This window comes from Eretmochelys imbricata, chromosome 1 (genome assembly GCF_965152235.1).
Source record: "Eretmochelys imbricata isolate rEreImb1 chromosome 1, rEreImb1.hap1, whole genome shotgun sequence".
Lineage (NCBI taxonomy): Eukaryota > Metazoa > Chordata > Testudines > Cheloniidae > Eretmochelys > Eretmochelys imbricata.
Window position 1 is genome coordinate 99,318,579 of NC_135572.1, and position 13,876 is coordinate 99,332,454.

The 13,876-nt window shown below is 44.4% G+C and overlaps 1 protein-coding gene across 8 annotated transcripts in view; it reads left to right on the plus strand.

Moving 5' to 3' along the window:
* Positions 1-13,876, plus strand: part of MBNL2 (muscleblind like splicing regulator 2) — a 175,766-nt gene that overhangs the window by 129,765 nt on the left and 32,125 nt on the right. For 7 of the 8 annotated variants that reach the window (XM_077812762.1, XM_077812753.1, XM_077812771.1 and 4 more), the window contains one exon: positions 611-874. In XM_077812762.1, the coding sequence (XP_077668888.1) occupies positions 611-874 (264 nt within the window). Of the gene's footprint in view, positions 1-610; positions 875-7,890; positions 8,273-13,876 lie in introns of those variants that run through there. The other variant, XM_077812798.1, reaches the window with a different exon arrangement.

Genomic DNA, 13,876 nt, shown 5'->3' on the forward strand with positions numbered 1-13,876 from the left:
CTTTGAAAAGCTTTGTTGTCCTTAGAAGCGCTCTCTAATATAGCCTAATCTTTAGTTATTAAAATATAGATCTCATAAGTACTCTTGTAGGATTTACACTTGTACTTGGTGGAAATGTTACCATTGTTTTAGTGTCGTCATTTTTTTTAATATGGTTTGGATAAAAATTCAGTGAATGTGTTCTAGAGTTGATTGCTCAAATTTAATATGCCTGATCAACATCAAAGGTAACAAAAGGGGTTGAGTTTTAAAATACAGCTCTGTCATTATGAGTTTCTTCATAGAGAAAGTAACTGGGGCCACAGGAGCGTTTAATTGACACCACTGAATAATATTCTTAAGGTTTTATGTTGAACAAGAATAGATTTTTTGAAATGACACAGTTCTACGTAAGTTCAACTTACTATCAAACAACACAGCTATATTAACTGCAACTTAATTAAGGGCAGGCAAACATATTTAACAAACATGTAAAGGACTGTTGCAAACACTTTGGGACAAGTCTAAAATACAATAAAGAATGAGCTGTGTATGTGGTTTTTTGTTTTGTTTTTCCCAGTTAATATTGCTGTGGGTCCATCAGCTGTAATTAGTATTGTTTTGCACATAGGTATGCAGGGAGTTCCAGCGAGGAAACTGCGCGCGGGGAGAGACTGACTGCCGCTTTGCACATCCTGCAGATAGCACAATGATTGACACAAATGACAACACTGTAACCGTTTGTATGGATTACATAAAGGGGCGTTGCATGAGGGAGAAATGCAAATATTTTCACCCTCCTGCACATTTGCAGGCCAAAATCAAAGCTGCTCAACATCAAGCCAACCAGGCTGCAGTGGCAGCTCAAGCAGCTGCTGCAGCTGCTACAGTGATGGTAAGTGCAAGACTATATGGTTAAATTTTTCATAAACTTATCAATTATTGTTTTTCTCCAATTAGAAGTGTTGTTTAAATTGTTGATTTTCACACATTCATCATAAAAGCTAGGAATTCTAAAAAGTATTACTTTCTTTAGGGCAGTGGTTCCCAAACTTGTTCCTCCGCTTGTGCAGGGAAACCGGCTCGGCCCACCAGGGGCTTTCCCTGCAGAAGCAGGGAACAAGTTTGGGAACCACTGCTTTAGGGAAAAATACTTTCTCCCTCCCTCAGTTATTTTAGCATAATAGGTTCCTCTTCTGAATAGAGTGAAGCAGTTAGACACTTTGCACTGTCTTTTCTCTCTGTTCCATGATGATATGCCAAATTTGCCTCCTAATATTTCTTGATGAGAAATAAAACTGGTAGAACTTAGTGGTCAATGGGAAGTATGTACACATATGCTATATTATCTCTTTGATGGCAGAAATATAATCTGAAAAATTAGGAAACAAGGAATAAAGGAAGAAGTGGTTTTGTTTCTAAGACACAAGGCACAGATGAGAGATCTGGTATTTCCCACTGACTTACAGTAATATCCTGAGCAGGCCATTTTTAATTGCCCTGTGACTCAGTTTCCCCATTAGTAAAATGGAAATAAGGCACTTAATTGTGAAGCTTAATTCATTAATGTTTTCAGACATTCAGCTTGTATATCTGTGAATGCCATAATAATGCCTATAAATAAAATTAATAAAAATGTATCTAGTAAGGTCAAACAAAAGAAGTTAAAGGATCTGATTTGTTTTCAGAAGTTTTATACTATTACTGAAACATATTTAGAGATGTCTTTCCCTCAGTGTCCTCTTGCAGAATGGTTGACTGTTACTAGCAACAGTTCTACACCTGTATTGATAGAGTTGAACAAATAAAGCATGCAGGGTTTTATTCAGGGGACAGCAGTACAGTCAGCCCACAGATCAAAGCAGCATTGTCCTAATTCCTGGCACTGAAAGAATAATTATACAGATGTGACTTGTGGGTAGTGCATACAATAGATGTAGACAATACAGTTACTCTTAGAGTAAGAAGCCTACCAGAAACACAATACAGTACAGTATATAACTATCACAGGGTATTGTATTTAGCAAATAAGTAGAGACCAGACATTTAGGGGACAAAGAGTGAGTTTCTTTCAAATGTGGCAACTGTGAAATAATTTAAATATCTGAAAAGAACAGAGGAGAATTTCCCTTAATTCAGTATTTTCTCCTACAGTATTTCCAGTCTCTATTTAAAACATAGGAATTTTAGCTAAACCTTCTCTGCACTCACAGAAACTGAGGACCGATCTGGAAATAAAAGAGTGAATATCTGAGATTTTTGCTGTAACAATTAGAGCAAGACAGATGACTGATTTTTGGGGTGGTGGGGGGAATGCAGAATGCCCAGCAAACCGAAAAATCAGAAAAAATATTAGATTTGAGTCCAAAAAATTCAGTTCCTTCCTCTGAATCAGGCAGAGAGAAGATTTGCATCCATGTCTTTTATCTCCCAGGTAATTGCCTTAATCACCGGACTATAGAGTCAAGTTCAGTATCTCACTTTGGCCCACTGAAAATGTAAGTATTTATACAAAGTGGAACAGCTTCAACAGGAGAGATTGAGAGCAACCCATCCACAATAGTCTATAGCCCGGTGGTTAGAGAACTCACTTGGCAAGGGAGGAGACTTGTGTAGAAATCCCTGTTCCAGAATGGCAATTCAAATCTTGGTCTCCCACCTGCCTTGCAAATGCCCTAAATTTGGACTAAATGGAGTAAAGGTCGTGAGGGACACATGGACAAACACATGCACTCTTTCTGAAACTGGCCCTGTAATCTTTTTCACAGCCAAAATGAACCAGGTCAAATTCATGAATAGTTTCAGGTTGATCCAAACTGCATTTTTGGCTAATAAATTAAAATACATTTCATCCAGATGCAGTACCAGTCCTTCAGTCATGCAAAATTCGTTACTTCTAGATATAAAAATGAGGCTTGTTGATTAAGAGCAGATACCTCACGTGATTAACTCAAAAAAATTAATCGTGATTAAAAAAAGTAATCGCGATTAATCGCAGTTTTAATTGCACTGTTAAAACAAAAGAATACCTATAGAAATTTATTAAATATTTTGGATGTTTTCCTACATTTTCATATATTTTGTATTCTTTGTTGTAATTGAAATTAAAATGTGAATTATTTTTATTACAAATATTTGCACTGTAAAAATGATTTTAAAAAAATAGTATTTTTCAATTCACCTCATACAAGTTCTGTAGTGCAATCTCTTTGTCGTGAAAGTGCAAGTTACAAATTTAGGGTTTTTTTGTTACTTAACTGCACTCAAAACCAAAACAATGTAAAACTTCAGAGCCTATAAGTCCACTCAGTCCTACTTCTTGTTCAGTCAATCGCTAAGACAAACAAGTTTGTTTACATTTACAGGAAATAATCCTGCCCTCTTCTTATTTACAGTGTCACCAGACAGTGAGAACAGGCGTTCACATGGCACTTTTGTAGCTGGCATTGCAGCGTATTTACGTGCCAGATATGCTAAACATATATATGCCCCTTCATGCTTCGGCCACCATTCCAGATGACATGCTTCCATGCTTATGACACTTGTTAAATTCAATTAACGCATTTTTTTTGTGTGATTGAATTCCTTGGGGGAGAATTGTATGTCCCCTGCTCTGTTTTACCCACATTCTGCCATATATTTCATGTTATAGTAGTCCCGGATGATGACCCAGCACATGTTGTTCTTTTTAAGAACACTTTCACTGCAGATTTCACAAAACGCAAAGAAGGTACCAATGTGAGATTTCTAAAGATAGCTACAGCACTCAACCCAAGGTTTAAAAATCTGAAGTGCCTTCCAAAATCTGAGAGGGACGAGGTGTGGAGCATGCTTTCTGAAGTCTGAGAAGAGCTACACTCTGGTGAGGAAACTACAAAACCCAAACCACCAAAAAAGAAAATCAACCTTCTGCTGATGGCATCTGACTCAGAAAATGAAAATGAATGTGCATCAGTCCGCACTGCTTTGGATTGTTATTGAGCAGAACCAGTCATCAGCATGGACCCATGTCCCCTGGAATGGTGGTTGAAGCATGAAGGGATATGTTAATCTTTTGCACATCTGGCGCATAAATATCTTGCGACACCAGCTACAACAGTACCATGAGAAAGCCTGTTCTCACTTTCAGGTGACGATGTAAACGAGAAGCAGGCAGCATTATCTCCTGCAAATGTAAACAAAATTGTTTGTCTGAGCAATTGGCTGAACAAGAAGTAGGACTGAGTGGACTTGCAGACTCTAAAATTTTACATTGTTTTATTTTTGAATGAAGGTTTTTTTTCACATAATTCTACATTTGTAAGTTCAGCTTTCAGGATAAAGAGATTGCACTACAGTACTTGTATTAGGTGAATTGAAAAATACTATTTTGTTTTTTTACAGTGCAAATACTTGTAATAAAAAATAAAGTGAGCACTGTACAGTTTGTATTTTGTGTTGTAATTTAAATCAATATATTTGAAAATGTACAAAACATTAAAAAAAAATTAAATAAATGGTATTCTATTATTGTTTAGCAGTGCGATTAATTGCGATTAATTTTTTAAATTGCTTGACAGCCCTAATAAAAAAATAAGCAAAGTATTTTTCTGAGCCAAACTAGTTCTAAGATATGCCTCCTTTTATTGAAATAAGCCACATTCAAAACAGAGACCAAGAGGAAGAGTCTTTTGAAATACAAGTTTGAATTACTAGCATTATACCACCAAAGGAGAAGAAGGCTGAAAGCCAGATGATGGTATATTATTGCTGTGGAAAATTTTATAGATGGCCTTTAATTGGATATTTAAACTCGGAAGAGTTATAATGTAGACAAAAGAAGCTTTTTTTCATCCCACTTATTTTTATTTAATACAAATCCAAAACAAAGGGAAACCAGGGGTCAAAATAAATAAATGGAGTCAATTCTCCATTGGGACAAATAATATGGAAGAGTATGAGGAAAAGTGGTTGCTGATACAATATATATATATAAGCGAGGCCCCCCCAAAAATGGTCAAGAATTATTCAGTCAAAATACTGTCTGACCTAAAAAAATAATAATAATTCTGGTGGATCTCCGTTGGAAGGAACAATCAAGGATCCCTAACCAACAGTTCCTGCTTCCAGATGGGTCCTGAGTTGAAATTATGGTCTCACAGCAGACATACCCTAATACTTGTTGGGCAAGAATATGGATCAAAAGGCTTGAGTACTTAAAGCCTAGATTATGTAGGGCTTTATAGACTAATACTAAGAGAAGGGGTTAATTTACACACTTCATAAATGTTCGAACAGCACATATTTTTGCTGTAGAACATGTTAACATATGTCTTCACCCATGTTGGAACTCTTTTACCTTTATAAAAACACTTATTAAACAGCCTTGAAGCAAAATTTACAACCATGTATAACAGCCAGTGCTACATGGTAATCAACACAGAAGATAATTCCCCCATCAGTTAGTCAAAAATTCCAAAATCAACAGTTTCCTAACTGTACTCTGTAGGTCACTGATGGTGTGTGGAGCACTTTCTTTTCCACTTTAAACAATTGCCGTAGTTGCCCAGGGAAGTTGTGTGATAGTGAAGGTGAGGGGAGGTGTCATTATGAAAGGAAGGGAGATTGTCCATGGCACTAGTGAGAAGTGGTCCACATTATGGCAAATGTGAGAACTCCATTCTTGAACCCCCTCAAAAAACATTATCAAAAAACAAGCAAAGATTCTTGGCTTGTGTGGGCTATTTAGCAGCATAAAAGTAGCTATAGGGCAGTGGTCTCCAACCTTTTTATGCCTAAGATCACTTTTTGAATTTAAGGACAACCCAGGAAGTTCGGAAGTGGGTGCAGGCTCTGGGCTGGGGCCGAGGGGTTCGCAGTGTGGGAGGGAGCTCTGGGAGGAGCCTGGGGCAGGGGGTTGGGGTACAGGAAGGGGTGAATGGTGCAAGCTCTGGGAGAAAATTTGGGTGCGGGAGGGAGAGGGGGGTGCTCCGGGCTAAGGCAGAGTGTTGGGGTGCAGGAGCGGTTGCTGGCTCTCTGCGGGGGTCAGGTCTGGGGCAGGGGATTGGGGTCCACAAGAGGGTTTGGGGTGCTCACCCTGGGAGGAGGCTCACGGCTGGGGCTTGGGGTACAGGAGTGGGTATGGGGTCCTGGCTCCAGGAGGGGGTTGGGGTGTGGTCTCTCGGGGGTGGCACTTGCCTCAGGTGGCTCCCACTTGGTGGCACAGTGAGGATGAGGCAGGCTCCCTGCCTGCCCTGTCCCCACACTGCTCCTGGAAGGGGACAACGTGTCCCTGAGGCCCCTGAGGAGGGGGGTGGAGAGCACATGGCTCTGTGCGCTGCCCCTTTCTGCCGTCATGGCCCCCACAGCTCCCATTGGCCACAGTTCTCTGTTCCCAGCCAATAGGAGCTGCAGGGGTGTTGCTTTCAGACAGGAGCAGCATGCCAAGACCTCTGTCCGCCCCCTCCTCCCTGCCCCCGTGGGGGCGTGCTGGCCACTTCCGGGAGCAGCGTGGGGCTGCAGCAGCAGGGAGCCTGCCGTAGCAGCAGTCCAGCAACACCCTCGGAGATCGTGATCAACTGGGAGAGTCCCCAGGATCAACCAGTCGATCGCGATCGACTGGTTGGTGACTACTGCTCTAGGGCCACCATAAAATAGAGTTAAGATGAGATAAAGTCACCTTTGTCCCCACTCCCTCAGGGTACATCTTCGGTGTTGTGCCTCCAGGAAAGAATCCCAGCCAGACCAAGGGGTCAGTGAATTCCAGAGTTCAAGACTCCTTTAGGAATTACCCTACCTCTAGCCCCTGACATTTAAACCTAGTAACTTTTCCTTAAATGCCTTAACTCGAGGGTGGGCAAACTTTTTGGCCCGAGGGCCACATCTGGGTATGGAAATTGTATGGTGGGCCATGAATGCTCACAAAATTGGGGTTGGGGTGCAGGAGGGCATGATGGCTCTGTCTGGGGGTGCAGGCTCTGGAGTGGGGCCAGAAATGAGACGTTCAGGGTATGGGAGGGGGCTCCAGGCTGGGGCAGGGGGTTGGGGTGTGGGGGAGAGGGATCAGGGCTGGGGCAGGGGACTGGAGCACGGGAGGGGGTCAGGAGTGCAGGCTCCGAGCGGCGCTTTCTTCAAGCAGCTCCTGGAAGCAGTGGCATGTCCCCACTCTGGCTCCTATGTGGAGGTGCGGCCAGGCGGCTCTGTGAGCTGCCCTGTCCGCAGGCACCGCCCCGCAGCTCCCATTAGCCACAGTTCCCGGCCAGTGGGAGCTGAGGGGGCGGCGCTTGGGGCGGGAGCAGCGCACAGAGCCTCCTGGCTGCCCCTAAACGTAGGAGCTGGAAGGGGAACGTGCTGCTGCTTCCAGGAGCCTCAGCACGCATATGCGAAGTGGCCTCCTACCCCACTTCCCAGCTGGGGTGCGGGAGCAGGGCAAGCCCCGGGCCCCGTTCCCCAGCGGGAGCTCCAGGACCAGATTAAATTGTCTGGAGGGCCGGATGTGGCCCGTGGGCCGTAGTTTGCCCACCCCTGCCTTAGCTGATCTCAGCTTTTGAGGTAAAAGCAAGGAGATGGGCAATCTGTGAAATAGCCAGAGCTCAGACTATTTGTAGATGAAAACCAGTGTTTTGGTATTTTTGTGCTTTGTTAAGTGAATTTGAACACAGTGTGATCCATTAGTATAATCATTACATTATTTATGGAGCACTAAAAGTGTGTTCAGTGCAGTAAGAAACATGAAAGAAGACATTGAGAAAAACACAAAATCTAAATGAAATTAAATATTCACCATACCTTAAACACACCTCATAATAGTATACATAAAGTATATGTGGTAGATAAAATATAGAGACTTCCTGCGGCTAGTTAATTTTATTTGTTTTCTTTCTCCCACCTCTCTCCTTTTGTTCCTCTCCAATGGTTGGTTATCATGGATAGGGCTGGTGGAAGAAATAGTTTTATAGAGGGGTTTGATTGGTGAGAGGGAGGTTCTTTGGTGAACAAGGCTTCAAGCGTAGGGGTGAAAGGGAAGAAGGTTGTGAAGCTATGAGGAAGAAGTGGACAGTCAAGCGAAAGGCATGGCGGGCAGGAGAGACAAGGAGGAAACAAGAGCTGCCTTATAGGTAGAGACATTGCTACTATAGAACCTTGAAATTGAGCACTAGTAGCTTGACTTGATCTGGAAGGCAAGGGAAAAGCCTGCAAAAGGATTCAAAGAAGGGAGTTTGCAATGGAGCAAACAGGTTGAGATGTATGCAAGACCAATGCAAAGTTGTGAATCAGCTCAGTGTGAGCTTCCAGTGTGACACTGTGGCCAAAATGGCTGTTGCAATCCTTGGTTGTGTTACCTTGGTATTGGGCACTGGTGCGTCTGCTGTTAGAATATTATGTCCAGTTTTGGTGTCCACAATTCAAAAACAATGTTGATAGTTGGAGATAATTGGAGGTTTAGAGAGCCACAAGAACAATTAAAGGATTAAAAGAACGGCCTTATGGTGAAAGACTCAGGGACCTCAATCTATTTGGTTTAACAAAGAAGGTTGAGGGGTGATTTGATCAGTCTATAAGTACTTAAATTGGGTACAGAAATTTGATAGTAGAGGGCTCTTCAGTCTAGCACAGTGGTCTCCGAAGTTTTTGGATCGCGCACCCCCACAGTGCAGCCGAAGAAAGGAGGAGGGAAGACCTGTCGCAGGCGTCCCGCCGGAGGGGAAGTCCTGCTGCAGGCGTGCAGAGCTGCCGCCAAAGAAAAAAAACGGCAGAGTGCCGTCCAGCGGCACTCCTCCAGCCACACACCCCCTGGGATTCTCTGGCGCACCCCAGGGGGTGCACGCACCCCACTTTGGAGACCACTGATCTAGCACACTAAGCCCTGGTTTACACTACAGGGTTAGGTCGAATTTAGCCGCATTAGGTAGATTTTAAAATGAATGCATCTACACAACCAACCCCATTCCGTCGACCTAAAGGGCTGTTAAAATCGACTTCTGTACTCCTCCCCGGCAAGGGGAGTAGCACTGAAATCGACCTTGCTGGGTCGAATTTGGGGCAATTTGACGGTATTGGCCTCCGGGAACTATTCCAGAGTGCTCCAATGTGATCGCTCTGGACCGCACTTTCAACTCTGATGCACTAGCCAGGTACACAGGAAAAGCCCTAGAAAATTTTGAATTTCATTTCCTGTTTGGTCAGCGTGGCGAGCTCACGTGACCATGCAGTCCCCCCAGAATCACAAACAAGCTCCAGCATGAACCAAAAGGGAGACACTGGATCTGATTGCTGTATGGGGAGAAGAATCTGTGCAGGCCGAACTCCGATCAAAAAGAAGAAATGCTAATATATATGCCAAAATTGCACAGGGCATGGTGGAGAGAGGCTACAATAGGGACACACAGCAGTGTCACGTGAAAGTTAAGGAGCTCAGGCAAGCCTACCAAAAGACAAAGGAGGCAAATGGTCACTCCGGGTCAGAGCCCTATACATGCCACTTCTCTGATCAGCCGCATGGCATTAAAGGGGGTGACCCTACCACTGTCTGTGGACACCTGCAAGGGGGGAGTCTCACGCAACAGGGAGGAGAATTTTGTGAATGAGGAAGAGGAGGAGGAGGAGAATGCACAGCAGGCAAGCGGAGAATCCGTTCTCCCTGGCAGCCAGGACCTTTTCTTCATCCTGGAGCCAATACCCTCCCAAGGCGGGTTCCCGGACCCTGAAACTGGAGAAGGCACCTCTGGTGAGTGCACATTTGTAACTACAGTACAGGGTTTAAAAGTAATAGTGTTTGATTTGCCCTGAAGAATTGGGAAGCATTTGCGGCCAGTACAGCTACTGGAAAAGTCTGTTAATGTGTCTGGGGATGGAGCAGGAATCCTCCAGGGACATCTCCATGAAGCTCTCCTGGAGGTACTCTGTAAGCCTTTGCAGAAGGTTTCTGGGGAGGGTTGCCTTATTTCATCCTCCATGGTAGGACACTTTACCACGCCAATCCAGTAGCAAGTAGTCTGGAATCATTGCAGCACAAAGCATGGCAGCAAATGGTCCTGGGTTTTGGTCGCATTCAAGCAACATTCGGGCTATAACTTTCTGTGTTAGCCTAAGGAGAGTGATATCATTCATGGTCACTTGGTTGGAATGGGGAATTTTTGTAAGGGAACAGTAAAAGGACCCCGTTCACGCTGGGTTGCTTGTGCTTGGCGAAAAGGGATCATCCCGGAGACTAGCCATGCAGTGGGGTAGGGAGAGGTGTGTGCTGCACTTCCCCCCGAAAACCGCAGCCCCTCCTTTTAAATGTGAAACCCAACAGGCATTGCTTGCTATGGGAAAGGATGGCTCTGCATTTTGAAACCATTCCCACATGTTATGAAGGCGGAGGAAGGCAACCCTGCATACCAAAAGGCTTACCATGGCTGCCTGGAAACCAAATTCTGTTGCCCAGCCATGTGTGATGTGTCACCATACTGGCAGGCGCTCAATATAAAAAGGCAAAATGCGACCTTGTACCTAAAGCACATGTGCTGTCTGCTGTGAATTGCTTGATTCACTCTGAAAGATTCTCCCTTTTGTTCTCAGAAATGTATCATCTTAAATTTTACTCTCTCTTTTTATCTCCCCCCAGGTGCAAATGTTTCTATGCTCCCCCTATCATCTCCGTCCCTGAGGTTATCGCAGATTAGAAGGAGAAAAAAACACACGCGCAATGACAAGATTTCCGAGCTCATGCAGTCCTCCCACACTGATAGGGCACAGCTTAATGCATGGAGGCATTCATTGGCAGAGGCCAGGAAAGCATTAAGTGAGCACAAAGATCAGAGGCAGGAGGCGATGCTGAGGCTAATGGGGGAGCAAACGGACATGATGAAGCGTCTGTTGGAGCTGCGGGAAAGCCAACAAGAGCACAGACCCCTGCTGCATCCATTGTATAACTGCCTGCCCTCCTCCCCAGGTTCCATATCCTCCTCACCCAGACGTCCAAAAACGCACAGTGGGGAGGCTCCAGGCACCCAGCCACTCCACTCCAGAGGTTGGCCCAAGCAACAGAAAGCTGTCATTCAAACAGTTTTGATTTGTAGTGTGGCTACAATAAGCAATATGGCCTTGTCCTTCCCTCCTTCCCCTGTCCCGCCCTCCTTCCCTCCTTCCCCCACCCGGGCTACCTTGTCAGTTATCTCACTTTTTTTTTTAATTAATAAAGAAAGAATGCATGGTTTCAAAACAACAGTTACTTTATTTCCTTTGCCAGCTGTTATTGAAGGGGGGAGGGTGGTTGTCTTACAGAGATTAAAATCAACAAAGGGGGCGGGTTTGCATCAAGGAGAAACACACACAACTGTCACACTGTAGCCTGTACTGGATGTCCCTGCCAGTGAAATTTAACTGTTTGAAGAAAATTGTGTTTGCAATGCTTCCAGCATTTGGATCCACATACCTGTGTGAACAGGTATTTTCACACACGAAATCTTGGAGAAACACACACAACTGTCACACTGTAGCCTGGCCAGTTATGAAACTGATTTTCAAAGCCTCTCTGATGTGCAGCGCGCCTCGCTGTGCTCTTCTAATCACCCTGGTGTCTGGCTGCTCAAAATCAGCCGACAGGCGATTTGCCTCAACCTCCCACCTCGCCATAAATGTCTCCCCCTTACTCTCACAGATATTATGGAGCACACAGCAAGCAGCAATAACAAGGGGAATGTTGGTTGCGCTGAGGTCTAACCTAGTCATCAAACAGTGCCTGCAGGCTTTCAAACGTCCAAAGGCACATTCTACCACCATTGCGCACTTGCTCAGCCTATAGTTGAACTGCTCCTTACTACTGTCCAGGTTGCCTGTGTACGGCTTCATGAGCCATGGGATCAAGGGCTAGGCGGAGTCCCCAAGGATAACTATTGGCATTTCAACATCCCCAATGGTAATTTTCTGGTCTGAGAAGTAAGTCCCTTCTTGCAACTGCTCGAACAGCCTGGAGTTCCTAAAGATGCGATCGTCATGCACCTTTCCTGGCCATCCCACGTTGATGTCAGTGAAAACGTCCCTTGTGATCCACCAGTGCTTGCAGCACCATTGAGAAGTACCCCTTGCGGTTTATGTACTGGTTGGCAAGGTGATCAGGTGCCAAGATAGGGATATGTGTTCCATCTATCGCCCCACCACAGTTAGGGAACCGCATTGCAGCAAAGCCATCCGCTATGACCTGCACATTTCGCAGAGTCACTACCCTTGATAACAGAATGTCAGTGATTGCATTGGCTACTTGGATCACAGCAGTCCCCACAGTAGACTAGCCCACTCCAAATTGATTTCCGACTGACCGGTAGCAGTCAGGTGTTGCAAGTTTCCACGGGGCTATCACCACTCGCTTCTCAACTGTCAGGGCAGCTCTCATCTTGGTATTCCTGTGCTTCAGGGCAGGGGAAAGCAACTCACAAGGTTCCAGGGAAGTGGCCTTACGCATGTGAAAGTTTTGCAGCTACTGTGACTCATCCCATACCTGCAACACTATGCGGTCCCACCAGTCTGTGCTTGTTTGCCAGGACCAGAATCGGCGTTCCACTGTATCAACCAGCCCCACTTCTACCATGATGTCCCAATTGCCACAGCCTGAGCTTTCAGGAATGTCTGTGTCCATGTTCTCATCACAATCGTCCTCGTGCTGGCGTCTCTTCAACCGGTTCTACATATACTCCAGGATAATGCGCGAGGTGTTTACAATACTCACAACAGCAGCGGTGAGCTGAGCGGGCTCCATGCTTGCTGTGGTATGGGAGCTTAACCCAGAATTTCAATGGGCAGTGGAGACTGCAGGAACTGTGGGATAGCTACCCACAGTGCACCACTCCGTAAGTCAATGCTAGCCACGGTATTAAGGAAGCACTCCGCCGACTTAATGCGCTTAGTGGGGATATACACAATTGACTGTATAAAATCGATTTCTAAAAATCGACTTCTACAAAATCAACCTAATTTTTAGTGTGGACATACCCTAAGATATAACAAGTGGAAGTTGATGCTAGACAAATTCAAACTAGAAATAAGGTGATAATTTTTAACAGTGAGGGTAATTAACCATTGGAACAATTTACCAAGAGTTGGGGCAAATTCTCCATCAATGGCAATTTTTAAATCAAAATTCGATGTTTTCCTAAAATGTATTCTCTAGTTCAAAAGGAATTAATTCAGAGAAGTCCTATGCCCTGTGTATACAGAACCCCAGACTAGATTATCACAATGGTCCCTTTTGGCTTACTGTGTGGATCTAAGTCTAAACTGAGGGAAGAGGATAAGGAGTGCAGATTCTGGAGTCATAAATATAGAGATAATAGGGGAAGTTGTGAGAGTGGATGAGATCTGTGTTTTGGATGATAATAGTAATGGGTTGAGCACCTTCAACGCCCATTTAGTTAGTTTAGTTAGAGAGTTGACACCGTTCATCACCTTCCATAATTGAATCCAGCCATAATATTTCAAACTCATATAGTTTTTTGTCCCTAGTGATCTCAGAATACTGTGCAAAGATGGATGAGCATTGTTAGATATTTTACAGAAGGGAGAGAGGAGGGAGTGATCAGCTTTTTCAAAGATAGCAGGTCAAGGTGGAGGAAAATAAACAGAAAACCCTTAGATCTGGCCTATCTATCTTACTATTGTACGTATACGGTCCCCATTACTATAGTATCTGAGTGCCTCACAAACTTGTCAACATATTTATCCTCACAACCGTGCTGTGAGTAAGGAAGTGCTATTATCTCTATTTTACAGTTGGGGAAGTGAGGCACAGAAGATTAAGGGTTCATTTGCATCGTGTGTTAGTCCTCACCAGTGCGGTGTAAATTCTAGTCTGCACCAGTGTGTTGTGCACTAACCGGTCAGGGTGGACACTATTTGTGCGTGCTAAAAGTGTTTTGGTGTGTGTTAACACAGTCCTGTT